At 41.6% G+C, this 26,164-nt stretch overlaps 1 protein-coding gene across 4 annotated transcripts; it reads left to right on the forward strand.

The window, feature by feature from the left end:
* Window positions 1–119: 119 nt before the first annotated feature.
* On the forward strand, window positions 120–25,207 carry tbc1d16 (TBC1 domain family, member 16). 4 transcript variants are annotated; one of them, XM_031312579.2, is made up of 13 exons: window positions 120–427; window positions 4,330–4,542; window positions 6,398–6,560; window positions 7,052–7,360; window positions 12,982–13,176; window positions 13,400–13,547; window positions 13,691–13,855; window positions 14,445–14,593; window positions 18,618–18,752; window positions 19,698–19,884; window positions 20,155–20,334; window positions 21,696–21,842; window positions 22,495–25,207. In XM_031312579.2, the coding sequence occupies exons 2-13, from the start codon at window positions 4,362–4,364 to the stop codon at window positions 22,786–22,788; spliced, it is 2,253 nt and encodes a 750-aa protein (XP_031168439.1). In that variant the 5' UTR covers window positions 120–427; window positions 4,330–4,361; the 3' UTR covers window positions 22,789–25,207. The 4 variants fall into 4 exon arrangements, with proteins under 4 accessions (XP_031168439.1, XP_035852871.1, XP_031168440.1 ...); XM_035996978.1 differs by lacking the exon at window positions 120–427 and adding an exon at window positions 3,331–3,450; XM_031312580.2 differs by lacking the exon at window positions 120–427 and adding an exon at window positions 4,012–4,139.
* Window positions 25,208–26,164: the final 957 nt, after the last annotated feature.

The raw sequence follows: 26,164 nt of genomic DNA on the forward strand, positions 1-26,164 counted from the left end.
AAAAGGCTTTGACATTACGGAAGCGGTGGAATTTGGGGGATTGGTCTGGAGCATAGACGTCTGGAGCTGTTAAGTCAAGTTAGACACACATGGCCAAGTTATCATAGGAAGTAAGACAGGTTTAGCTCATAAATTAAAAGTGTCTTACATTGTCTGAAAGGGCCAGCACCGTGTTCGCCAACAGGGAGGTTTTACTTTGAAAGTGTACCGGAAGTGTTATTTTTGCTGTAGAAAAAGCAGCAGTCAAACGTGTAGTGTCACTGTCGGAAAACACAGGGCTACAAACAAGACTACACTCCTGACTAACAGCTGAGCTAAATCCGGGAAAAAGGCGGTGAAACGACGCTGGTACATGCCGTTCGATCCCCGGTTGCCCGGTGAGATGGATGTCCGACATGGGCTGTAGACTTCTGCGGCGGGACTGAAGGTGAGAGCTCAGCCGCTTGGCCCCGTTTCTGCTATTCATTCATTTATCCTTCTGGAACAGGTGTATTCCATCAGTCAAAAATGACACATTTTCCCGGTACGAGCAAATAATGTAACACTTGTTTTTTTGCTGCTGTTAGCATATAAACAAACTTTAAAGTTACCTGTAAACGCGGACACCGTGAAATGTAACTAGCAAAGGATTTCGCCCATGGTCTAACGGTGGGCAGCTAAAATATTTATGCTCAAGATGGTACAGATAGCTGCTCGGGCCAAAAACACATGTATATTAGTGTTGGCCTGTGTGTAAATAGTGCTGTGGTGGCACAAGCCTTGTCCCATCCTCCCCTCTCCTCCTGTCAGGTTGATGCTGATAGAGCCCCCGACATCATGGCACGCCTCTGCTACACAGGCTGTTACTGTACTACTGAGGCTTTTAACCCAGTTAGGACAGGGAGAGGCCACCTTCAACCAGCCTTTTATTTTGGTAGTTTAGCCACTGTATGGAGATAACGACTGTAACCTGAATTCACAATACTGACTAAGCAGTAAAAGGTAAACCCCTGTACATTGAAATGCAGTTAAGTACATCATAAATACTACCTATGTGAAACATTTTCCATCCATGAGGTGATCCAATTTTGGTCATTTTGTAAGGCTGTAGTTTGTGGTTTTTCTGCATCGGATTGCAATGCTTTTTAATACTAATAATAACACTTTATAATAACACCTTTTAGTGAAATGCATTCTAGAACAGCATCACGCTTAAATTTCAGGAAAATTTAATTCTAGGTGGATACAGAAACTTATATTTGAGAGTCTTAAAAGCTCTCTTGGCTGATATTCTTTTATTTTTTACTTTAAAACTATAAGCAAACAATTTGCCGAAGGATCACATAAATTATGTCAATCCATGTACTGAGCAGGACATTCATAGTTGAAAAATAAACTAGTCAGTGCTCTGGTAGACAATTTAATTTATGGCGTTCCTGTTTACTTAAAGGATATTTGCCATTACTGTGCTGCAATTTGTTGTTGCTTATCAGTTGACTAATATGCTGATATCAATATAAGAGATAAGCCTATATTGACTAATATATCCGCCCAGTTTATTCATTCATTAGGTTCTAGTAAGTTTTATGATTGTAGAACAATTTAAGGCAACACATCTAAGCACAATTTAACACTTTTCCCAGAACAGAAGTAAATAATGAATCACCTTTGTTTTCTTTCATTTTAATTTGCAATTGCATCACTTAATACCAGTGTGCGGTTGCAGGGGTTATGTTTAATGGCATCTTTTTTTTTTAAGTATGCCACCAGTTCAGCACAGTGTATTACTTTATGACATGAAGCTTCATTATAAGACTTTTCTATTATATGTTACTAAAATATGTTTTGTATGCTTCCCACACTCCCACTGAGTCACCCATAAAGTTTCCTCATAACTTACCCAGCCATTGCAGAGTCCACAAGAACCTTGTTTTTCAGGCTTCTATGATCCTGGTCTCCTTTCAGTTGCCCCAGGCACGTCAGTAAACAGCGCAGATGTAAAGGAGTTCTCAGCTCCTTTATTCAAATGTCAGCGTGACAACTTAATAAATGTTGCCCAGAGGTGAGAAGCTGAAACCCAAGCTGCTTCTATACTCGCAGATATATTTCCATGGTGTAGGTTTCAAGTTCTTCTCAAAAGTTTTTTCGGCAGGCAATCTGTTAAAAGTTTGTAAAACAATGTGAAGTATTCTGCAGGTCAGTCAGACTAGACTAAAGTTAAGGATGTGAATCATTTGATAAAACAGTGAAAGGTCCGAGATGAGAGGCCAAGTGTGAGCACACTGAGGTGTTGACAGCATAAAAGATGAAGTGAGAAGAGGGAAGTGAGAGGACTAGACTGAACGAGCACTATCAAACTGACCTGAGTGGCCCTGTAATCACATACAGACCAAAATAACCACTGGAGCAGCACAGCAGTGAATTATGTTATCGCTGTTATGAGGCTATTGGAAACAGCTGTGTGTCATGTTTAAGATTGCCTGTCAGCCTGTCATTATGTTCAGGTAGCATATTTTGGGAGTTTGTGTCTTGCAGGAATCCAGAGTCAAAGTAGTACACTGCGTTAAGCTCTTCTGGTTTATTTACAAGTGGATTAATGTCGTGCTATTTGAAGCAGTTATCATGCAAATAGCCCAGAGGCAGCAGCTTATTCAGTACTGGTAGTCTAATATTGTGGCTTGCGGATAGAGGATTGTTGAGTTGGCAAGCAAATACTTTGTCCTTTTGTTTTTCGATTATTATGATTTCAGACTTTTTTTCCAAAAATAAAAAGGTCTTAAAGCATATAAAATGAGCTCTCTCTACATTATAAATCACTTGCGGATATTGTAGAGACAAAATTATTAGTTGAGAGACTGAAATGTGTTTCTAATTTTTTTTATTTTTTTTTATTTTTGATTGGATTTTGATAGATTAATTGTTTCAGTCATTTGTCATGTAAAAATGCCAAACATTTGCTGGCTCCAGGTTCTTGGATGTGACAACGTTTTACATTTAGTTTGGTTTATATCATCTTGAATTCAGTATGGATTTTGGAGATTTCAAAACATCACCTTGGGCCCTCAGACTTTTTTTTTTAGACAAATTGATTAACCTGTAATTGAGATAAAAAGATGATACAACTTAGTAGAAGGCAGAGATTATTCACATGTGCAAGAAACGGTAGATGCCATGGTAGATGCCATTTTTTTTTAAATTTTTTTTTTTACCAGATGTACCGCCCAAATGGTAAAACACCAACACCCAAACTTTAACATAAATGTAAACCAAATGATGGCCTACAGTAAGCCTCCTTTTCGATGTCATGCCTGATTGTCGTGCCAGCAGACTTCCTTTCTGGGGTCTGGCATCAGGAAGTTGGGTGCCTGCTTAATCAAGCAGAGGTAAACATGCCCTCTGAGGAAAAAGGAGGAAACATTCCTCAGTTGGAGTGGGGAGTACATGTCAATGTTCTGCCAACAAGAAAACAAGGTACATGAAGTGGGTCTAAAGATACAGATACACATGTCAAAGCAAAGAGAAAGAAAATGAAGTTATGTGAGGTGATCGAGCGAAAAAAGTTTGACTTTATTTGTGTTTAGTGTTCTTTTGAGCCTGAAAAGTATGATTCCCTTCAAGTCTTTTCAAAGAACAAAGCCCTCAGCAACACACCGTGCTGAAACATAAAAAGGTTTCTTTGTGCTCGACTCGATGTTTGTCTAAACACAGGTGGTTGGACTTGCAGTTCAGTGCTGCAGTGGAGGACATCTGTTTGCTACTGATAACTGCTTGGAATTTCACACGGATAGAGTGAGGTGTGTGTGTGTGTGTGTGTGTGTGTGTGTGTGTGTGTGTGTGTGTGTGTGTGTGTGTGTGTGTGTGTGTGTGTGTGTGTGTGTGTGTGTGTGTGTGTGTGTGTGTGTGTGTGTGTGTGTGTGTGTGTGTGTGTGTGTGTGTGTGTTGTTTGCAGAAGGTAGGACCCGTTTGGGTACACACTACAGTTCTATCCACAGATCCTGTGAATGGGTTTGTGTTAGTAGGTAGAGGCGTTGGCAAAGAATATGTGGCACAGGGAAATGCTGAACAAGTATGGAGGGGTAAGGGGATTGCGGGGTTGAGCGCTGCAGAGAGGACACTGCAGTAAATACAGGGACACCTGTGACAGAGGAGGTGACGTGTAGGTGAGGATGTGTGCAATCCTACAGTGCCAAGCTGTGTCACACTGTCCTTTTAAAATATGTAGCTGTCATGTTTCCTTTTTTTCTCTTATGTCCACCCTTGGCTTTACCTGGTCTTTAACGCTCCCATGCTATTACTATCATGGACTGACCGCCCCTCCTGTGCCTCCCTTTTCTACTCCAAAATATTCAGAGGATGGGCCCAGTGTCCCGGTGTCTGAGGAGATGTCTTTGGGTCGGCTCCTGCGGCGTGCCTCCTCCAAGGCCTCCGACCTCCTGACCTTTAACCCAGGGGCGGGGGGCTCATCGTCACGTCCGGGCCTGGATGGCGAGATCATCTTCTCCAAAAACAATGTTTGTGTGCACCCCGCAGAGCCCCTGCCTGGCCTGGCAGAGCACCACCCAGGTGAGGCTGGACTGATGTTGAAAGTGTCCTTCTGGCTGTTTATCTGTGTGGTGTGAATGGAGATGTGGAGAGAACCGCTCATCCATTTTTCCTTTCAACTTTGTTATAAATTGTTTTAGTCGCTATGGTACTATTATCAATAGTATGGTGCAGTGTTTCAAAACTCTTAAGTACAAGACTCCCAACTGATCATACTTAGTTAGTCATTCAATCTTGCATTCAAAGCAACTGATTCTCCTTTCATTTAGCTTGTAAACATCTTTCAATACAAGACCAATGTTTCAACCCCTAAGTTTCTGGTGAAATATGAGTATATTTGTTAAGTCACCTAAACATATCATAGTGCAATTCTTTCAGTTAAGTTATTGTAACAATCACTCAGTCCAAGACCAAACAATGTAAGAAACATGTTTCAAAATGACCCTTTGAAGTGCTAAAGATATCTGTTTGCTTCACTGTTTTCACATTACAGTAGGCAAAATTACCCATCAAATTCAACAACAAACTATTTCCATAATACCTATCCCATAATCAGAAGTGTGATCAATGAGGACATCTTCCCCAATCATCGATGCAACAAACTTTTACTGTATTGCAACATTACTGTAAGGTTTTTTTCTAATCAAATACTGTAAAAAAACCCACTGTAACTGAACTGAAAAAAAAGTGTTTAGTAGTACACACTACACTAACCTGCATGAATTTGGCCTTGGAAATATTTTTCTTGAATGTCGAATCCAAGCCTGACATTGGTCAGCAGTAATATCATCACAAGCCTCATCCACTCTGTTGTATTGCACACACTGTAATCATTGCAGTGGTCCTTTGTGGCCCTTATGGTTTGAGCACTACTGTAAGTTACCAACACTAAGATTGTGGGTTCAAATCCCACCAAGGTCACATCAAAATTTCACAACTTAGGGTGGTGATTCTGAAGTTTTGCATTGGACTATATCAGGCAAAAAACAACAACCATACATACAGTATATAAGGCAAATGTTTCATTGATCAGTTATGAATAATGAGCATAGTGTCAGTAAAAAGTATTTTAACAATAGAGAAGAAAGTCCTGTCCAAAGTTATGCATGTACTTTGTATGACCGTAGTGTATTTCAATGTGAAACTGGTCTTTCTAGATGTTTTTTTTTTGTACACAGTCAATGTCAGATGTACTTAGAGTTGTGAAAAGAGGTACTTTTTGATGATCTGTTGGTTTATTTGTACTTAAGCAAGTGAAATATTACCACATACTTTTGAGAATAGTACCATAGTGTCAGAAAGAAACTGTAATGAGACGAAAGAAGTAAGCTGAAAAATCGGCAGATGTTCTGAATTTGAAATTCCTAGTGCAGTGACAATGATACAGTCCATCACCAGCGTCCCAGCCATTTTTTTATATGCAGAATTACTAATCCATTTCAACTAGCAAATGGCATTGCACCTAGCAAGGCACGTTTATACAATGCATAGTACCTTTCAACAACAAGGTAATTCAAACTGCTTTACATAAGACATAAAAAGGCACTAAGACAAGATATAAAAAACACAAGGCAAAATAAAAAGACACAAATATAGTGTTTAAAACAGCAAAATAAAATAAGTGTGTGTGTGTGTGTGTGTGTGTGTGTGTGTGTGTGTGTGTGTGTGTGTGTGCGCGCGCGTGTGTGTGTGCTCACCTCTCAGGGTGTGTCCTCATCTCTTTGTGTGTTTATCTCTTCTCAGCTTTCGTGTTTGTCTTTGGGTTGCAGCTGCCTGCTACTAATAAAAAAAGTTTTGTCAGTTCCTCATGCGTTACCCGTTTTCCTCTCAACATAATTATTCCTAATTTAACCGTGGTTTATGTTACCCCCTACAGGCTACCTGTGTGTGCACACGGAGAAGGATGAGAGCCTGGGCACCACCCTGATTCTGACCTGGGTGCCCAACTCCCGCATCCAGAGGCAGGATGAGGAGGCGTTACGCTACATCACGCCAGAGAGTTCCCCTGTACGCAGAAACGCACGCCGCCGAGGCCGACGGTAGGAAAGTCATTTCTTAAAATGTGTATCCTCAAAGTGTATTAAATGTCTTGGATGCACAGAAACAGTGTGTCTGTATGTTATTATAATGATAATAAATTATACATCTCTTAAGGAACACTCCTTGAAGCTATAGTGCGTAGTTTCTGCCGCCCCCATGAGGAATTCTAAGTAATGACAACAAAACTGTCGGGGCGTCCCAATGATACAAGCCTTCCGTGACCACGCACCGCCCCCCTTAAGTCTTAGTCTTAATTAGCTTTGTAGCAACTCATTTGGCAATTGTTTGAATGTAACGGACGTTCATTAATATCAAAAAGTTACACACTAAAGCTTTTAAGATATTCAATATTTGAAAAAAGCATGTAATTACATTATGAAAACCATAGTTACACTGAGGTTAAAAACATTTTTGTTGAAGTGTGCAGCCCTATATTAGTATTTTACAGTATGTGACAATGATTGTGTTTTAACCCAACCTTCCCCTCCAGACCCCACTCCCGTCACCCAGCAGCCCAGGAGGAAGTTGATGATGAGGAGAGGAACATTACCAGCAGCACCTCGGCAGAGAGCCACAGCCTGGTCGAAGAGGCAGGGGCGGATCCCTCCTCACACCAGCAGCAGCTGCCCTCAGCGGGGGAGGAGGGCGACGAAGGCTCCTGCGAGCTGTCGGACGAAGTGAGTCGGGACAGTACCATGGGTTCAGACTCGGACACTTTCTCCTCCCCGTTCTGCCTGTCGCCCGTCAGCGAGGCCCTCTGTGAAAGCAGCGGCTCCGTCTTCCTGGACAGTGAAAGCAGGTCAGTGAGTGGGTCGAAATGGGCTTCGTTCATGATCTGTGTACTTTACACGGCAGAGTTAAGTTTATCCTTTGTTTTGTCATTCAGCGGTGGAAAAATAACTATTTTTATGGTCCCTTGTCCACCTCACTTATAGCTCCACTACTGTCCCACATATTGTCAAAGATTGGGATGTTTAGGGCACCCGGGTAGCCGAGTGGTTAAGGTGCATACTATATTACCTTTTTGACTTTTGTGACTGCTATTCCTTTTTGCCAGTGCGATTTTTATTCCGTGCTTTTTCATATTACTGAGCAGAGCAGAGTTCTGTCGAATACAAAAGCATTTGTTGCATTAAGTAGTTCCATGTGGTTTAATGTTGGTTATTGTCTCTAAAAGAAATCAAAACAGACATTGTCAGGCCTCTGTTAAAGATAACATGCCGCTGATTGCTGTTCAACTTAATAGGGCCTAATTGTGTGTTGAAAGTGAGTGAATCATATTTGCAAGAGCAGTTATGTAAATTAATTGCATTCAGATTTTAAAAAAGCCTGAGAAGTTATCAGGACAAATGGGAAAACTGAATCTGCAATCAGACTCGTAGCCAGAAATGTAGAAATATTAAGATGCAATGCCCCTCCACCTCTAAACAAACACCAAAAGGATTATTTTTATTATTTTTTATTTTGTATGTTTTATGTATAAGAGCAAAATGATTTGAGGGCTGACCAATATTACAAGTTTTCTTTAAATTAATCTCCAGGCCTGTATTGGTGATCTACGTGGGATTAGATGAATTACATTTTAACTATAAAGATAAATTTGAGATAATGATACAGTTTATGTATTTTCTTTATGAGCTCCTCCCAGGCTTCTCTTTTCAAACCAGAATTTAAAGGTCAGAGAATTGTCAAATAAATAGCTCACTCAGTAAGATTTGAGCAGACATTCAAAAGCCTCTTGTTAAGGTGTTATATTTATTAACGCATATTGTAGTTGCTTTTGTTGGTCTAAAAGCAATAGAATTTAAATATATTGGGTGAAAAACGTGGAATCAGCCTACAAAATACTCCCTGCATGTAAGTTGTTATGTGAACTCCCCCCCCAGGTTGCTTAAACACAAACACAATTACCCAGAGGACATGGCTTCAGTGCAAAGCTACAGAGTAGTAGTCTCTAGTGAAGACTGCACTGATGTTGTGATTTGTAGGATGTATTTTACAGACCAAACACAAAAAAGGTTCTGGGTTATTTTTGGCAAAGAGAGGATTTATATTTCTTCCATAATCCCTAAATCTAAGTGTGCTGTAAAATAATGTAAGGTTGTGTGTTTTAGAGTGTGTGTGTGTGTGTGTGTGTTATTGCTGCAGTTCCTACAATTATATTATACATGTACTCAAATACTACAAAGAAACACATTTCTCAGTTGATATGCTTGTTATATTTGATTTCTATGTGGACTTTACCATACTGTCATAAATTACTATTTGCATCTGCTCTAATCACTTATTTACATCACTCTGAGGACAGTTGCGTCACACAACACAAAATGTCTGAAATCTGGGAAACTTGAATGAATGGCTAGTATGACTAGCTGTCTATTGTAGCATTGTAACTCAGATGGTTATTTGTTACAAGTTACATTTATTGTGTGTCTTTTCAGTTACCATTTACTACCACAAGGTGGAGCCAAAAAGAAAAGAATTGATTGCATGAAGGATAATTTACCCTTGGAGGCCACAAGGTGGCTCACTGCACTATAGCTGAATGTGCCTTGGGAGTGAAAGCAGGTAGATGACTTCAAGTAGAAGGCATGAAATGTTAACAAAGTTCAAGATGGGTCCTTTCTGAATGTTTTATAATGTCACAGATGGCCCAAAATAAGTCCCCAAATCCTACAAACCCAAAACCACAGTGCTTCCAGAGACTGTTCTCTAATCAAGCGAGCCATCTGGACAGTGATTGTGTTGCTGTTCGGACCTCAGGGCCGTTCGACTTTATGATTCCCTCTGTGGTTGTTTCCTCACGCAGCTATTTGGCCTGACATGTTGCCCAGAATGTGTGAGCCTGTGTCAGTGTGTGTCAAGGAGAGTGAGAGAGTGTGTGTTTAGGCCTTTTTAACCACTGTCAGACCCCAGCTTGCTGTAAGTGCAGTCAGTGTGTGACTTGGCAGCGCTCTCTGCTTCACAGCTTCTAACCTTTACTCTGTCCTTCTCTTCCTCCATTCCTCTGTGCTTTACTCGCTGTTAGCATCTCTCTTTAGCTCTCTGGCACTCGTATCCATCCTCTCATTTGCCTTTTTTAATTCCCCCTTGTATTGGATTCTCCTCTATCCCCTATCTGTCCCTTCCTTCCACTCTTCATTTTGCATCCTTTCCACTTGCTCATTCTCTCTGTTTTTCTCAATATTGTTTCTTTTGGTGTTGTCCACCTCTCAAATATCTTCCCCCCCCTCCCCTTCCCTAAAGTCTGTGTGAAGCCCTTTGATTCCCAGTGCTCCCGGGGTTGTTGTGCTGGGCTGAATGTCAGCTCTCCGGATTAGAGGACTGAAGAGAGCAGAGCAGCAGCCAAAACCCTGGAACCCACTCAATCTCTCTTTCTCTCTCTCTCTTGCTTTAATTGACACTGTTAAGGGGCCAGGAACTGGAAACATGTCACTTGGAATCATTCAAAGAGAAAGAGAGAGCGAAAGCGGATGAAAAGGGGGGGAGAAAGAGGAGAGTGGTGGGAGAGCAATCCACAGCAATCTCTGTCGAGCTTCTCAATGTGTTCCCTCAAAGTTTAACAGTAGTTTATGAAACTGCTCAGATCTCAGATAAGTGGTTTCTGATATTTGTGGCTTATGATGCCTTAAAAGAAAGCAACAACCACTTATCACTGGTTTTGACCACAGTTTTACTCTTTTTTTTAGATCATATTAAGAGTAGAGAAGAGGTAAAAGTATCCCATTTGAAGACCTCAAGAAATCATTTAAAACACACATTTAGGTCTCAGAAAAGTTTATTCTCCTTTATTATTTATTGGATTTATTTATTGTAAGTTTTAGAATTATTTATTGGAAGTTTTCATGTATTTAACAACATTGAATCAAATTAGCTTTTTTTGACACTGATCAACAGAAAATTTGAATGATTTTTAGATTATTTTTTTGGCACTAAATCTTTATTATGTAGGACAGCTGAAGGTGTGAAAGGGGAGAGAGAGGAGGAATGACATGCAGCAAAGGGCTGGAGGTCAGAGTTGAATCCACAGCTGCTGCAGTAAGGACTGAGCGCCTGTACATGGGGCGCACGCTCCACCAGGTGAGCTATCCAGGCGCCCCAGAAAAAGACCTTTTTAATTTCAAAGTTAAAAACAGAAAGTAGATCTAAATGCTTTACAGATACCACATTAGTTAAATGGAGACCGCCTCTGTGTAGTCAATGAGCTTGAACTGAATGTAGGTATCTGGAATCAATGTTGGAAAAAAATAAAACTTGATTACTTTTTTATAGGCACTGTACTAATCTCAGGACCCCTCACATTTATCTAGTACTTAGAAAGTCTAAGATCTGATGTGTGCTGTTTTGGTTCTGGGATTATTAGAATACCATATGATTCATAAATAAGACCGCAAACATCAAAGGTTTTTCTCCAAACTCCCAACTGTACTGACCACTTTCCAGTGTGCACACTGCAGAGAGCCCACACCACCCCCTTCACCCGAGCCCTCCCTCATTTCTCCAGGGATTAGCTGAAGGGCCTGGGAGTCCCTGGAGGCCTGTTGCACTTGGTCCTGGTTCTCAGGGTGACCTGGCAGCACCTTCCCCCAGGGTAAAGCCTCGTGTATGTGGAGCGAGGTGTTATGAAGGGCCTCAGGGCAGTTTTGATCTCACCCTGGCCTGGTGGGACATGTTGGTTGCAGCAGCCTGACTCCATCAAAACAGCTTGTTTACATAATGTACTCTATGTACAATTTATGGCTTGCCTGCAGCCTGCATCTGCTGCCTGTAGTACATGGACAGAGTCAGGCTGTTGACACTGACAGCCATTGTTAATCACTCGTTGAGTTTCCGCTTAAATGCAGCACAGCGGAGGATCAATGCTATAATGCCAAGAATCATGTGGTCTCTCACCACATTTTCCATGGTTTTTGCACTTTAATTTATGCACGGAGAAATATGCAAAAGTATATTTATACATGTACTTTAGGCATGCAATAAGAATGGAAAAATGTCTTCTGTAAATGGCCTCATAGGCCTTGTTAACACCCTGAGCTTGGCGGTCATCTGAGTTATGAAAAATCGAGTACAGTAGTTCTTTAAAATATGTTTTAGATTGCTTCACTCTCTTACCAGAACTGTCTGTGCCTCTCTCCCAGTCACCTTGTATTCCGCAGTCTGGTTGGTGCCGTGATACATGAGACAGAGAGCACTAAATCACCAGATAGCAGAGGAAACTGTGCAGCTTGGATTGATCAGCCTTGTTATTTTCCCATCTGCTTACGGGGAAATGATTAGCCAGACGTGATTGATTCAGGGTGTAATAGATTAGACTGGGCCGGCCTCCCTTATCTTTTCAATGTACCAACATGCCACTTGTGTTCACCTGTAAATTTGTGAGTGAAAAATTGTAATTTCTTACAAAAGGATACCTTTAAATTCACACATCCATCCATACAAAAGAGATAAACAGTTATTGTAGCATTCTTTTTTTATATTAGAGATAATTTAAAGTTTTATTTTTGTTATTTTTTTTTTTTAAATAACTTTGGGTTTTAATTATTTAAATAAATTATAAGCGTGTTTGAAAGTCAGTAGTAAGCAGATAACTTCATGTAGACGTCTACTGCTCAAATGTCAGAGGGTTAACACATTTCTGTGTTGGTCAGTTTCTCACCATTAGCATGCCTCGAGACGTGTTTGAGAGCGCATCATGGTCATTAGGTGTGTGTGTGTGTGTGTTTTTTGCAGGATGCGGATTTGTGTTGCCACTTACACAGCTTTGTCTGTTTTTTTTGTGTTGTCGCATGTGTGTATGTTTCTCTGTACAGTACATGAATGTGTGTGTGTGTTTTTTGCAGGATGCGGATTTGTGTTGCCACTTACACAGCTTTGTGTGTGTGTGTGTGTGTGTGTGTGTGTGTGTGTGTGTGTGTGTGTGTGTGTGTGTGTGTGTGTGTGTGTGTGTGTGTGTGTGTGTGTGTGTGTGTGTGTGTGTGTGTGTCCTCCAGGAACCCTCGGCTCATGTTTCAGTGCCGGGAACAACATGCTGGCCATGGGGGAATGACAGGGGAAATTGGACAGTGTGATTTGTGTGTGTACAGATTTCCGTGTGTGTCCTCTGAAGCCTCTATGCATTCCTCCCATTCTCAGCCTCTTGGTGGAACTATACTGAGAAAACAACAGGGCAGAACTGAGCTATATGTCTGCACAATTGTCTCTGGGCTAAACACCGCTGGCCACTGTCTACATGACATTTATTATTAATGTTCCACAGAGAAGAATGGCTCCGTTTCTGAATGTGAGGCGCAAGAAAAGACAGATTTGTTTATGTTTTTAAGTCTCCTTTCTTTGATTTCATGGAAAACATCACTCAGTTCCCTCAAGCAAGCTCCAAAAATGCATTCACAAAACGTATTAGTTTTGTTTTGTTTTTGCCAGGGAACTGTGCGAGGAGTCCATGACCCACTCTGCAAGCTTTGCCTCGAGCTTGGACAGCCACGCCCCCTCCGAGAGCGGCGGCCAGTCGCAGTGCATGCGTTGGGAGGAGCAGCAGAAGGTGATGGTTCTGGAGCAGTTGTGTGGCGTTTTCAGGGTGGACCTGGGTCACATGAGGTCGCTGAGACTCTTCTTCAGGTCAGTGGGGAGTGCAAAGCTCACAGGGAGGTCATAAAGGGGGTCACCATGTCGCGCTACTGTGCAAATGTATGATTTGTTGTAGGTTTCAGGACGATGTCGGTTTGTTTTATGATAATTAGTTGAAAATCAGTTTTGGGTACGTTAAATAATAATAAGTATTATATTAAAATTGTTACTGCTTTAATAAACACATTCCTCCAAATGTCCTTTATCGTTGTAGTGATGAGGCTTCTACCAGCGGCCAGCTGGTGATTGCCAGCCGAGAGAGCCAATATAAGATCCTACACTTCCATCATGCTGGCCTGGACAAGCTGGCTGAGGTCTTCCAACAGTGGAAGTGCTGCAGGGAAACTCAACTTAAAGACCAGGTCGGGTTACAATTACAAAATCTGGTTTGGCATCTCGTTTTAGTGAGAAACCAAGGACATTTTCAGCCTTTCTTTTCCCAGTTTTCTACTTAAATTTTGGTCCTGCGTCCACATTTTTTGCCCATTGATTCTCCTTCCGTTAGGTGTCAGATGAGAAATCCTGCATGCAGTTTTCCATCCAGAGGCCCATCCTGCCGTCGGCTGAGACCCACCCAGAGGAGAAGCTTTATCGCCGGCTGGACGTCACTACCTGGCTACGTCACCTCAACCACAATGGGCAGGTGGAGGAGGAGTATAAGCTACGCAAGGTATGTCTGTGGGTGCGCATGTTTTTATGATCTTGTGCGATCATTTTGAAAGGTCTCACCTGCTGCTATCCACACACTCAAGCTTCACATTTTCTTGCATTTTTTTCTTAGTTACTAAAAGTCATTTTGAAGGTAAAGCCCACAGTGTATAACTTTCACTTTGAATCAGCACCTCACGTCTGTAAATAATTGGAGGGTTGGTCTTGGCCAATGTCTCCCTGTGAGTCATTTGAGTTCTCTGGGATTGACTCAAGTGAAGGTTTACCATCTTACTCATATGACTCAGTGGCAGTTAGACTGTGACCAAGAACATTTCCTCTGTAACACACAAATGCAGGAACAGAAGAGCACTGTTTTCGCTGGACATCGCAAATTATGCAGTGTAGGGGTTTCGGTTATACAGCGTTTTGCAACACTCATGAAATAACCCATCTACTGTAGTTCAGTAAGATACTGGTTGAATGCTGGGTGTCTGCATATCTAGTTTGCATACCGTTTAATATGTTCTCATATTAGAAGTGATCCCTCACTGCGTCCCTGTTTGCCCTTTTGTGCTCACTGTGTTTGCTCACTTACCACTCTCCACCAGGCCATCTTCTTCGGTGGTATCGACCCATCCATCCGTGGCGAGGTGTGGCCCTTCCTGCTGCACTACTACAGCTATGACTCCACCTCCCAGGAGAGGGAGGCCTGGAGACTGCAAAAACGCACCCACTATCATGACATCCAGCAGAGGAGGTGGGGAACAGGCCGAAAGAAATATATATGCGTGTTTGTTATATAGTGCAGGAATCTGGAGATTTCCTGGCTGTACAATACAAAAATCAATTCATTTAAAAAAAAAAAAAAAAAAAAAGTCTGATCAAAGTTCTTGACACTGTGAAAACAACAGATACACTGTCACATGGCTGCAGTCAGTCAAACAATAAACCACATGTGAGTCTGTTGTGGCTTCTCATTGCAGGCACTGAGCAATCAATAGGCACAATCAGGGAAGTGTTAAGGGGAGGTGCCGGGTGTGAAATAAAAGGTCTCTAGAGAGAAAACATGTCAGCGGTTATCAGATCATACTCTTGGCAGAAGGAAAAAACCACAGACACTCACACAAACACACAAGCACTTAAACGTCTTTATTTGTCTTCACCCCTCAACCAAAAGGTTGAGTGTGCACATATTTTCACACCATTATGCTGCTCTGTCTGTAATGAATATGATAATTGGACAGGTTTCATCTGTATGGCCTATTAACATTTTGAGTACATCAGTAGGTCTTATCGAAGTCAGGTAATTAGAGCCCTTGTTCTGACTCTGATGTGGTTTCCTTTAAAGACCATTTGACTAGAGCAGCCTCCGGGGCCACTGGTTGATCATTAGGAGCAAGGATACATGACTGTGGTCTTGTTCCTTGTCTCCTAAACTCATGTCCTTCCCTTAGCCGTGAAGACGACGCATCTGCAAAGGGATGCAATGCAGCTGTAACAACTGCAGATGTAGGTCAACAGGCAAACAGTGAACGGAATAAGTGAAAGAACTGGTACAAAATCACTGAATGACAGCCTTTAGATACACACACACACACACACACACACACACACACACACACACACACACACACACACACACACACACACACACACACACACACACACACACAAACACACAAAACATAAAAAACATCTACAGTGAGGAAAATAAGTATTTGAACACCCTGCTATTTTGCAAGTTCTCCCACGTAGAAATCATGGAGGGTCTAAAATTGTCATCGTAGGTGCATGTCCACTGTGAGAGACATAATCTAAAAAAAAAAAATCCAGAAATCACAATGTATGATTTTTTAACTATTTATTTGTATGATACAGCTGAAAATAAGTATTTGAACACCTGAGAAAATCAATGTTAATATTTGGTACAGTAGCCTTTGTTTGCAATTACAGAGGTCAAACGTTTCCTGTAGTTTTTCACCAGGTTTGCACACACTGCAGGAGGGATTTTGGCGCACTCCTCCACACAGATCTTCTCTAGATCAGTCAGGTTTCTGGGCTGTCGCTGAGAAACACGGAGTTGGAGCTCCCTCCAAAGATTCTCTATTGGGTTTAGGTCTGGAGACTGGCTAGGCCACGCCAGAACCTTGATATGCTTCTTACAGAGCCACTCCTTGGTTATCCTGGCTGTGTGCTTCGGGTCATTGTCATGTTGGAAGACCCAGCCTCGACCCATCTTCAATGCTCTAACTGAGGGAAGGAGGTTGTTCCCCAAAATCTCGCAATACATGGCCCCGGTCATCCTCTCCTTAATACAGTGCAGTCGCCCTGTCCCATGTGCAGAAAACCACCCCCAAAGCATGATGCTACCACCCCCATGCTTCACAGTAGGGATGGTGTTCTTGGGATGGTACTCATCATTCTTCTTCCTCCAAACACGGTTAGTGGAATTACGACCAAAAAGTTCTATTTTGGTCTCATCTGACCACATGACTTTCTCCCATGACTCCTCTGGATCATCCAAATGGTCATTGGCGAACTTAAGACGGGCCTTGACATGTGCTGGTTTAAGCAGGGGAACCTTCCGTGCCATGCATGATTTCAAACCATGACGTCTTAGTGTATTACCAACAGTAACCTTGGAAACGGTGGTCTCAGCTCTTTTCAGGTCATTGACCAGCTCCTCCCGTGTAGTTCTGGGCTGATTTCTCACCTTTCTTAGGATCATTGAGACCCCCACGAGGTGAGATCTTGCATGGAGCCCCAGTCCGAGGGAGAATGACAGTCATGTTTAGCTTCTTCCATTTTCTAATGATTGCTCCAACAGTGGACCTTTTTTCACCAAGCTGCTTGGCAATTTCCCCGTAGCCCTTTCCAGCCTTGTGGAGGTGTACAATTTAGTCTCTAGTGTCTTTGGACAGCTCTTTGGTCTTGGCCATGTTAGTAGTTGGATTCTTACTGATTGTATGGGGTGGACAGGTGTCTTTATGCAGTTAACGACCTCAAACAGGTGCATCTAATTTAGGATAATAAATGGAGTGGAGGTGGACATTTTAAAGGCAGACTAACAGGTCTTTGAGGGTCAGAATTCTAGCTGATAGACAGATGTTCAAATACTTATTTGCAGCTGTATCATACAAATAAATAGTTAAAAAATCATACAGTGATTTCTGGATTTTTTTTTTTTAGATTATGTCTCTCACAGTGGACATGCACCTACGATGACAATTTCAGACCCCTCCATGATTTCTAAGTGGGAGAACTTGCAAAATAGCAGGGTGTTCAAATACTTATTTTCCTCACTGTATATAGTTCATACTGCCATACATAAGCTGGATTTCTTCATCATAAAGTACAGTTATTGGGTAACTTCTTTCCAGCTAATGCATGAGGAATACACATATTTTCTGGCCTTTAGATAATCTTTCTGCACTCAAACACATATTTCTGGTTTGTTTGCAAGTCAAGTTTTTTTTAGTAATACATTTGCAATATGTCATTTAACACATTGCAGGGTTAATATAGGAAAATGTCCTCTCTGACTGGCTTGAAGAGGAAGTGCTTATTTCATTTTTGGTGCACCCGTGACAAACATTCAAAATAGCTCTTTTTTTTTTTTGGTTCAGATTTCTGGAAGTTAAGAGGAAGTCCACTTCTCTCTGTCAGTAACACTCTCTTTGTTCATAAAAGCACCTTGTGGCTTCAGCAAACAATGATTTTCATTATTGCTTTTTCCCCCCCCCCAAATATTCAATTAACCATTTGGTCTGTAGTGAAAAAATGTCCAAGACGATGTCTTCAGATTTGTCCGACCAACATAGAAAACATAATTTTCTTTTCATCGACTGATTGTTTCAGGTTTAAACATCTTTTAAAAGAAGAATCAGTCGTGTGAATGAAGTTTTATGTTAAAAAATCATTTAAAATCATTGTTTGTACTTTGTGCTCTATTGTGTGTATTTCCTTGAGATTTGTTGAGATTTGTGTACTTTAAAGGCCCATCTAGGATGGGCAAACTAACTAAGACTATAAATGCTGGGGAATGTGGCATTGGTCCATGCTATATACTTGTCCCTGTAAGAATGAACATGAACTAAAATAAATAGAAGTTAGTCCAAGGCAGTGGTGGTGTCTAAAACGAGTATGTTCCTATTTAATATTCCTATGTAAACGCAGCTATATTTTTGCTTAACCATACCGGCCTCAGACATATAAAGTGATGAAAACATATACTGAACTCCTGAGAAGCATCCTCCAGAGAGAGAGAGAGAGAGAGAGGTGGCCGGGGAGGGTCCAACCACACAAACACACGACACTGAAACTAAACAGTTGCGTGGCGTTGCATCAGGTGTACACTTATTATTCCTGGTGGGGCCACATGAAAAAAACAAACAGTGTTAATTAAATCCCCTCTGCTTGTTAGGGATTGATTGTGCTATACACAGATTACATTGCTAATTTAGTCCATTACATTTAGAGGGATAGATGGGGGGGTTTTATGGTTGTGGTATTGTCCTCAATAGAGCACTTGATGGTGAAATAGCCCTTTAGTCCACTGCTTGCCCACCCCCACATTTTGTAGTTCATTTGCAGCTACCCAAAAGTGTTTACACCAGAGTGACATTTGAGTGAAAGATTATTTGATTAAACTATATTTTTTCCCCTTAATTTCCTTAGAGATTGTGCAGTAAAAACCTTCTTCTTCTTGTCTTTTTAATCTATCGTAACTGAATTTGGAAACCCATCTTGATGAGGAAACGACTGCTTTCGTATTGTTTCAGATTGTCCATGAGCCCGGAGGAGCACAGCGAGTTCTGGAGAAAGGTCCAGTTCACAGTGGATAAAGATGTGGTGAGAACAGACCGCAGCAACCACTTCTTCAGAGGAGAGAATAACCCCAATGTGGAGATCATGAGGTCAGACCACTTCTCTTTATTTTCCCCTTCTTCCTTTTTTCCCCCCACTCCCTATCTCTGTCTCTTTGCCCTCACCTTCCCTCAACCCATCCTTATCATTGCCAATTCTCAGCCCAACGCACAGGCGTACCTATTAATTTCATATTCTGAACCCTGGGGGAGCCGCAAATGAGTTTCATGCTTTATTGACTCTGACTAAGCCGTCTGAACACTTTTGATGCATACTCAGAGCTAATGGCTTTCTAAACGAGAAGCGAGAGGATTTAAATAGCATATTAGTTTAGTGACTCTCATCGAGGCTCCTGCTGTTTGTCTAGGTATTATGTCTTATGCTGAGTCTGGGGCAGGGTGATCCCAGATGCATCTCATGCTTCCTCGGTTATCTCACATCTATTGTACTGATATGATCACAGATAACTCTCTCTGGGTCGTTCGATTCAAGCAAGCTGAAGATACTTCTTATCATTTTTATCTTTCATTTTCCAAACACTGCAAAGTCTGCATCCCTTCAAATGACATCTATTTTTACTGTTAATATTTCACTGAATAATGAAACAAAGTCCTCTGGGTTTTCCCTTTGTTGAAGTTTACTTCAAAGTAGTACCCATATACAAAAAAAAAACCAAGAAAGATCATTAATTAGCTCCCTGGTTACCAGAGGAGTTGGCATAGCAACCGCTTAAGCAGGGCTTGTCATGTTTTTCTGGGCATTAGCAGCAATGCTGAAACACATGTTGGATCATTCAGTGTTTGGGCGGGACCATACTCTCAGTGGTTTGGCTTTGCTGCAGGGTCGTAGAAATGTCTATACAAGAGCCTTAATAAAACGCTGAAATGTTTATGACACTCTATTGCTATATTGTATTATATGTACTGTTTCCTGCTGAGATGTTACAAAAGCGCTTGATGTTCATGTTGTGATCATCATGGCTGTCCTTGACCCAGGCGGATTCTGCTCAACTATGCAGTGTTTAACCCAGACATGGGCTACTGCCAGGGCATGTCTGACCTGGTGGCCCCCCTGCTCACTGAGATCCAGGACGAAAGCGACACCTTCTGGTGCTTCGTCGGTCTCATGGAGAACACCATCTTCATCAGCTCACCGCGTGATGAAGACATGGAGAGGCAGCTGGTAGGATGTTTCTTTGTGTATCTTTGAGTTAGGCAAATGTCAAGTTGTACCTGATTTGTGTGTGGTTTTCTTGACGTGGACACATACATTACACCCCCAATCTGTACAAGTAGAAAAGAAACACACAAACATGTCAAAACAACACCTGTGTATGTTTGCTTGCGTGCAGCCCAGAGAAGCATAATGCCATCCTAATAATACTCAAATCTCACTAGAAAGTGTTTGATTGTGTTTGTAAGACAGTGTGTACCCTCTCTGGCCCGCCTCCAGATGTATCTGCGGGAGCTGCTGCGTCTCATGCTGCCCCGCTTCCACCAGCACCTGACCAGGCTCGGGGAGGATGGCCTCCAGCTGCTCTTCTGCCACCGCTGGATCCTGCTCTGTTTCAAACGAGAGTTCCCCGACACCGAGGCTCTGCGCATGTGGGAGGCCTGCTGGGCACACTACCAGGTCAGGGCACAGCCGGAACGGCTCCTTTGCATACGCAAGTTTGTAAGAAAAACTTTGCATAAACGAGTGCACAGAGGCGCAATAGAGCATGACATTTTGAATAGTTTTTCAGGAAGCATGCAGAAATGCACAGCTAACATTGTCTGCAATAAAAAGAGTCCATGTCATCCTTTTTAAAGCCTGTCACCCCATATTATTGTAATCCTCCTAAATACCTAGTGTATAAAATGTTATATTACATCTTGGTTTTGAAGGAGTTTAATGGTTTAATTCAAGAGCGATTAGTGATCCTTACTGTAAAGTACAGTAAAGATTTAATTCAACAATGCTTCCTAAAAGCATTACAACTGTAAAGAAGTAAGAGAACTGTAAAACGGTAACTAAGCTCACGTAGGCCTTACATGTGCACTAGTTCAAAGACCTCCCTGCTAGATGTTCTGATCTTCAGCTACAGGTGCCGATAGAGGAGAGATAGCACCGTGAAACCTTGGTTTAGACGGTTGAATGTCACATACCAGATGGACCAGAAGCAAGAATTTCTGATTGATATACAGTCCCTCCAGAAAAACGTGATTATGCGATCGCATAATTCAATGCATAATCAGCCAAAGTCCACATATTTATGCGGGGGCTGCATTTTTTCAAATACGCCGCACTTTCGCCGATTTCCACGCAAAATATGCGGGGCTTGCATGATTTCATAATCCCCGCATTTTCGTTGCAAAAAAGTCACATATATCTTAGCAGAAAGTTGAAAAATGTTGCGTTTACTTCACACAAGAGCAGCCATTTTCCCCTGTTGCCATGGGAACGTTATGAAGTGACGTAATTACGCGACATGAACATCATCGAAAAGCTGCAAACCCCACGATGAAGCCATGATGAAACCGCAGTTTTTGCAAGTTCCCGCAATTTTTGCAAGTTCCCGCAATTTCATTGCATAAAATTGCATAAATATCCCGCATATTCCATCGCATTTTTTAAGAAAACATGCTGCATAATCAAGGATTTTTGCCCGTAACAATCACAAAAAAACTGGAAGGACTGGATATATGATTTTTCAAGTAATCTTGTGTCACAGTCTTCCTGACTACATAAGTACAAAGTCTTCAAATACTATACCCTCATACTTTGCATTTTCCTCGAACAGGGTTTCACTGTAAATTTCCATTTTGTGCATATCTGTTGTTCCTTGTTCTGTGGTAACCTTCATATTGCACCCTGCAGCAAAGGCACAACTAAATACAGAGATCTAAGACCATGTTGTCATTAGGTCCTTAAAAAACTGCTAATTTGCAGATATTCCTGCATTTGTCTTCCAGTGTTGACCTGCTCACTAACCTCTTTCTCTCTCTTTATAGATGGACTACTTCCACCTGTTCCTGTGTGTGGCCATCATTGTTCTCTATGGCGAGGATGTGACGGAACAGCAGCTCGCCACTGACCAAATGTTGCTCCACTTCAGCAACCTCTCTATGCACATGAATGGGGAACTGGTGCTACGCAAGGTATGCTGCAGTAAATGCTCTGGGTATTCTTGCCTTTATGTCACCTGTGTACAGTACACCCAAAGTAAATGGCTATCCATTTATCTTAAACTATTAGAATAATCTGTCTATGATCATGCTCATAACCATTCTTCCACAGACTGCTGCATTACTTTTAATTCAAACCGATGTTGTGTTTGCATTAAAGTAGCCCTGCCCAATGCTGCAGCAAAGCAGCGCTGACATACTGTAACCTGCCCACAGAGGCCTTGCGGAGCTAAATGGGATGTTGCCATGTCATGCAGAGGATTTATGATCTGCATCCCTGCTACTGTGCCTGCGTCCTCATGTTTATGGATGCTGTGTTAGTGCTTCTGCAACCACAGGCAGTGTGTTCATGTTAGCATGCAGCTGGCGTAACTCCTTTTGTTGTTGCCAGAGATTTTGCATCCGATGCACGCCGGCATTAGGTACCACATCGCAATGCTGACCTTGACATTGTTTTGTTACCAAAGTCAAAGCTATTGATTTATTTTAATGTTTTACTCCACTATGTTTGATATCTGCAACACACTGTTTTGCATTCCCTGACTTTGTATCTTGTCCATCCAAAGATCCTTTCACTCTTTTACATATTTTAGTTCATCTTGCCACTTTCGCCCTGCTCTTTCAGGCACGCAGCCTTCTATACCAGTTCCGCCTGCTACCCAGAATCCCATGCAGCCTACACGACCTTTGCAAACTGTGTGGCCCGGGGATGTGGGACAGCCGCTACATCCCCACTGTGGAGTGTTCTGGTGAACACCCTGACTCACAGAGCTGCCCCTATGGTGGCACCTCCACCCCCCAGCCCTCCTCACCCTCACTGTCATCCACGCCTTCGCCAAACTCCACCCCCACACCTCCAATGCAGGGCAAGAAAGGCTCCAAAACCCGGGATATTTTCACCTTCCGGAAACAGTCCTGAGACAGAGGCCATGGGAGCGTTGCTGTTCTTGGCTCATGTTAGTACAGCAAAGGTTTGGATCCATCTGCCGGATTCCTGAACTGTTTGTCGCCCTTTGACTCCTCTCCCGAAGTCCCTGCCTCTAGTTTCCCTATCTTACTGAGGATTATTGTCACTTGATCTTTTCATGTGGTGCAAGTGGAACACTGCCTTACCAGAATGTTATTTGCAATGTTCAGCATCACATAAATACAAGATGAGGACGGTTTGCCACTGAATGGGCCGGAAGTCAAGAGGCTGCTTTCATCTTGGAGCAGAATAGACAATCACCAGGCGCTATGTTGGTCTGGAGCTACTTCAGGTTTGAGTCTGCTGCTGGCTTGGCATACTTTCATGGGCTTTGTGGGCAGGGGTCACATCAGGGTCTGAAGCAACCGGCATGAAATCGTGCAGACTCTGACCGAGGGTCAAATGAAACTGGAGATTCATTCACAGGACTTGAACTTGAACTTTTAAAAATGTTGCAGTGTTCTCACAATGGAATATTTGTGTGAATATCAAATTACATGTGCATATCTCAAGTCTGAGCAGGACGTTTTTAACATGAAATCCAAACCCTCTGTGTTAACAAAGAACAATTAACCTACAAATAGGATTGTAACGAATTACTGGTATTTTTTTTCTTTTTTAATTTAATTTTCAAACAAGTGAATGTTTGCGTTTTAAAATAGCAGTTACAAATATTTAGCAATATTATATCCTTGCATGAGCGATTCTTGACATATAGATGGCACAACTTGTTTGTTAGAAAACACTCAAGCCCAAAACAGAGGTAAGGATGTGTTTACATGACAAACACACAGAGTACAAATACATCATCACATGATGGGGCTCTGCATATTTCCTCATCAGATTGTGAAAAGAAACATTCTCATAATTTTTCTCTGTTATAATGTTGTTTCCCGACAGGCAGGATAAAGCTAGGCATATGTTTCCTTCTGATAAAAGTCAGACACAAACAAAAAATTGTACCTGTCGAGCAACAGGAGCATAATCATTTAAACATCATAAGATATTATTTCCTGTTTGAGGTGTGGGATGGATATGACAGCGCTGGCTGCCAAAGAAAGCATAGATCATGTTTTTATCCTGACAAAAAAATTGACAGCCTCGTGTTTTCTCTTACATTTTGTCATCTGTGTTGAACCATGTTTTTAGACAGGGTTGTGAAATATCGTCAGCACAATGTTTTTTTTTTTTTTTCTTACCTCCAGCGTTCTCTCCACTTTCACCTAAAAATTAATGACAACACACTATCAACACTAAGAATCAGTCCACATGAATGTATCTGTTTGTTTTTTAAGTGTGTGTGTGTGTGTGTGTGTGTGTGTGTGTGTGTGTGTGTGTGTGTGTGTGTGTAAACTGGAGTGACCTCTAAACATCTGGTAATGAGTTGGAGAACAGCCGTGGAGGGCCTCCCCCCCTGACCAGTCTCTTTAATTATAGCAGTCATCATAGGGAGAAAAAGCGAAAAAAAAAAAAAAAAAAAAAACTAAAGCTGGCGGTTTGGTCTCCTCAGAGAAAAAAAAATAAATGGGAGAGATGGAGAGAAAAGTGACGATTTAAGCATCACACAGGGATATATAGTGATCTGCATCTTGCCTCTGTGATTTGCAAGTCCCAGATGTAAGGTGGTGTCCGCTCTGAGGCTTTTCCCTGAGAGCTTTTGAGTGACACTCCTGGGGCTGAAAACATCTTCAAATTGCTGCTAAAATGTAACATTAAGACCTTCAATCAACCCCCCACCCCCCTCTCTCGCTCTGTCTCTTGTGGTCTCGCGCTCTCTCTCACTCAGCAAGCAGTCTCTGCAAATGACATTCATAACTGCTCCTTTTCCCCATTAGTTATCATGTGCAGCTGCTTGCTGGAAAAGCCTGCAGAGTTTTGAAGATTGGGTGGCTGCGTTGAAATGAGCAAAGTCAGAGATGCACGATGGGAAAGTAATCTGTGTGTGTGTGTGTGTGTGTGTGTGTGTGTGTGTGTGTGCATTAAAATCACATTGTCTGCACAGGCACTGTAAGTCACGAGCCTAATTAATGACTACTCCTATTCAAAGGGGTTTTAACCAGTCATCACTGAATGTACAATGTTGCTGTTGATCTCTATGACATGTTGCTGTATTACTGTACACATCTCAGAGAAAAAAAGAGGCTATTCTTATTCTAGGTATTAATAAAAAAACACAGGCATACTTTCAAGAAACATCTCTAAAAAATGTTTTACTGAACAAAATGTACCAAGCATACAATTTATAAATGCTTTTCTGACAATAAATGACTTGTGATTGTGATCGGATACCAAGTAAAACTGCTGGGATTTACAGAACCACCACTAATGTTTTTTTATCATTAAACACTGCTCGAATAAAAGCATAAAGTCTGCGTTTTGTTTTGTAATTTATGAAGTAAACACATGGATATCAGGATTAATATAGAAAGTAATCCAAGTAATTTATGTAATTTAAATGAAATGCATTCATTATATACCAAGAAATATTGATGACTCTATCATGATAAAATTGTGTCAAATGGTTAGGTCGATTGTATTGTAAATGATGAAAAGAATATGCACATATAAGATAGAGGTATTTATAGTATTGATACCTTTTTTGCAACAAATAATAATAATAATACTAATACTTTGACAATCAGTTTGCTCTACCCTGCTTTGTGGACAAAGATACTGTTATAATCTCCACAGTTTTTCTCCAGTTTTTGGAGACATCAGTTTACTGGGTGCATCCATTTTTAAAAAAAAAAGAAAAAAAGACTTGATGATCTTATTAGGTAGCACTTTTCAAAGCTGGTCCAGAATTTCTATTAAAAATATTCCATGTCAGTATCTCAAACATCTCAGACCAGGAAGTTATAGGGCAGCTGCAGGATTTGTTTTGTATGCTGCTGACATCATATAAAGAGACTTACCTCAGGATGAATAAAGTATCTATCCATCCATCCATCCATCCTGTAACATGTCAATTCAATTGCAGGGTGAAATTTCCCTTTAAATTAAGGCGGCGACAACAACAACATACGATTTGACTGCCTGCTCTGCAGACCAGTTTTACTAGAAGGTATGGAAAGAAGCTGCAAGAGTTTCCAACTTGCTCGATGGTGTTTTTTGGCCCCAACGGCTCCTTCCAGGCAGCGCTGCGACCGCTGCCTCCAAGGCACCTAACCCTAACCTTAACCTTAACCTTAACCCTAACCCTAACCATAACCAGTGCCTAATCCTAGCCGTTGGGGGCAAAAAACACTGATAAACTTCCAACTTCCTAAAATTGTTTACTTGGTTTTACGGCAGAAAACCACTGTTGCCATGCAACAGATACAAAATG

This window comes from Sander lucioperca, chromosome 21 (assembly GCF_008315115.2).
Source record: "Sander lucioperca isolate FBNREF2018 chromosome 21, SLUC_FBN_1.2, whole genome shotgun sequence".
In the NCBI taxonomy this organism is placed as follows: Eukaryota; Metazoa; Chordata; class Actinopteri; order Perciformes; family Percidae; genus Sander; species Sander lucioperca.